The sequence below is a fragment of the Mandrillus leucophaeus genome, unplaced genomic scaffold (genome assembly GCF_000951045.1).
Source record: "Mandrillus leucophaeus isolate KB7577 unplaced genomic scaffold, Mleu.le_1.0 Scaffold1616, whole genome shotgun sequence".
NCBI classification, from domain to species: domain Eukaryota; kingdom Metazoa; phylum Chordata; class Mammalia; order Primates; family Cercopithecidae; genus Mandrillus; species Mandrillus leucophaeus.
The window spans coordinates 45,978-48,156 of record NW_012101606.1 but is presented as its reverse complement, the minus strand read 5'-3'; the positions used below and the strand labels follow the sequence as shown (position 1 = coordinate 48,156).

Below are 2,179 nucleotides of genomic sequence, written 5' to 3'. Positions count from 1 at the left end.
TACAGGGAACAAGGTAATTCTCTCGGTTACAGCATTACAATTGGTTAACATTATACATTTAGCATTCCTTATCGGAGATCTCCCAGGTGATGTTTTTCTGAAGTTTGAAAGAAATATGGAGGAATGTGTTTGTGCTGGACTCAGGAAGTTGGGAGATATATGGGGGATGTGCCTCATTCCTTTCAGTAGTTCCTGGATTACAAAACATTTCAACAAGATTTCTTTGGATAGGCCATCTCAAACTTATTCTTATAAGAGAATAGAAATAAATTGCATTTCAAAGTAACATTGCTTCTCATATCAACCCCTTGATGTCACAAAGCAGGGACAGGGTCTTTGCTGCAGATGAACGTGTGTCTTTCAACCCCAAATACAGTGCTTTCTGTTGCACACCCACAGACAGTCCTTCCTCATGCCACTCTGACAATTAAAAAAAAGATCTGCCAGGCACAGTGGCATATGTCTGTAGTCCCACTTACTCAGAAGACAGAGGCAGGAGAATCACTTGAGCCCAGGGGTTCTGGGCTGTAGTGTACTATGCCAGTCAGGTGTCCATGCTAAGTTCAGCATCAACATAGGGGATCACCAGAGTGCCTGAGGAGGTGTGAAACAGTCCAGGTTGGAAACAGAGCAGGTCAATACTTCCCTGCTGATCAGTAGTAGGATTGTGGCTGTGAGTAGGCACTGCACTGCACTCCAGCCTGAGCAACATAGTAAGACCCCATCTCTAAAAATAAATAAATAACTAATATGCAAAGTAAAAGATCTTTGCTCAGCAAATACTTATTGAACCACATCTAAAGCTATGGAGGGTATACAAAGTGTGAGCCCCTTCCCAGAAGGAAGGCTGTGCTTTCATAATTACAGGCCTGGACAGGGTGTCAGTGTTCTCACAAGAGACACCTGCAGGAAGAGGTACAATAGTTCGGAGAAGAGAAAGTCATTTCTGGTTTTGAGGTTGAGGACCATTTTGTGGAACTCTTGCACTGAGGTAGGCCAAAAAGACAAACAACTAGCAAAAATGTAGAATGGGGCATTCTACGTACAGAGAAAGGACAGCACGCAAATCTGTTCCACAGTGTGTCAAGAAATTGGGAGTAATGAGGTGGCTGCATTCTCTGGACTCATTGCAGAAGTCATGAGGCCAGAGCAAGGCATTGAAATGCTTCCTTTAATCCCTGGAGAATCATGAAAAGTAATTTCCATGAAAACAGCTTGAATTTGAGTTAATAATGGGATATCCAGGTAGGAGTATTTGGAAGGCAGTCAGAAACACTAAGCTCACAAAATAAAAGCAAGAACCCATCAAATCATTCCTCTTTTTCTTTTTTAGAAAGAATTTCTGCCAGAACCAACAAGCACAAGAAAAAAGGTGATGATCAAGTGAACTTCTGCCAATGTCTCGTCTATTATGTTGTTGATTTTCTATCTCTGTTGCCTTGCAATCTTTAAATTGACCCATCACTGTAAATTTTGATTTTATAATACGATGCTTTTACAGTTGCTGCTTTCAAACATTATTCAATGTATAAGTCCAGGGCTCATTTGAGCATCAAAGCATTTGAGATAGAGGTAGAAACAATCCTCAGAAATAGATTAAGAGACAGAACTGAACTGTATGTGTTTTTTAGTAAAGGAGCTAAATGCCATACTTTTTCTTTTTTTTTAAGAGAGAGAGTCTCGTTCTGTCACCCAGGCTGGAGTGCAGTGGTGCGATCTAGGCTCACTGCAACCTTCACCTCCCTGGTTCCAGCAATTCTTGTGCCTCAGCCTCCCCAGTAGCTGGGACTACAGGCATGTGGCATGATGCCCGGCTATTTTTTTGTATTTTTGGTAGAAATGGGGTTCCACCATGTTGGCCAGGCTTGTCTCAAACTCCTGACCTCATGTGATTTGCCCTCCTCAGCCTCCCAAAGTGCTGGGATTACAGGTATGAGCCACCATGCCCAGCGCCATACTTTCTTTAAATATAAAAGATAAGGCTGGCATTGGAAAAATAAGCATGAGTTTGAAATGCACAAAACAATGTGCCTTTGCAACCTCAACATAAACACTGGTTGTTTTTCACTGGTTTTTCTGGATTCCATATTTTAGAAATAAATATGAAGCAAAAGTTCCCCTAGAAACATCCCATGGTCACTACACATGATCTAATGGAAAATTCCCCCTAAAATGTATA

General features: G+C 41.5%; 1 protein-coding gene across 1 annotated transcript in view; it reads left to right on the top strand.

The window, feature by feature from the left end:
* SP100 (SP100 nuclear antigen) overlaps positions 1-2,179 on the top strand; it is a 127,220-nt gene that overhangs the window by 91,914 nt on the left and 33,127 nt on the right. The window contains exon 23 of the mRNA XM_011976033.1: positions 1,334-1,372. Within this exon, the coding sequence (XP_011831423.1) occupies positions 1,334-1,372 (39 nt within the window). The remainder of the gene's footprint in view (positions 1-1,333; positions 1,373-2,179) is intronic.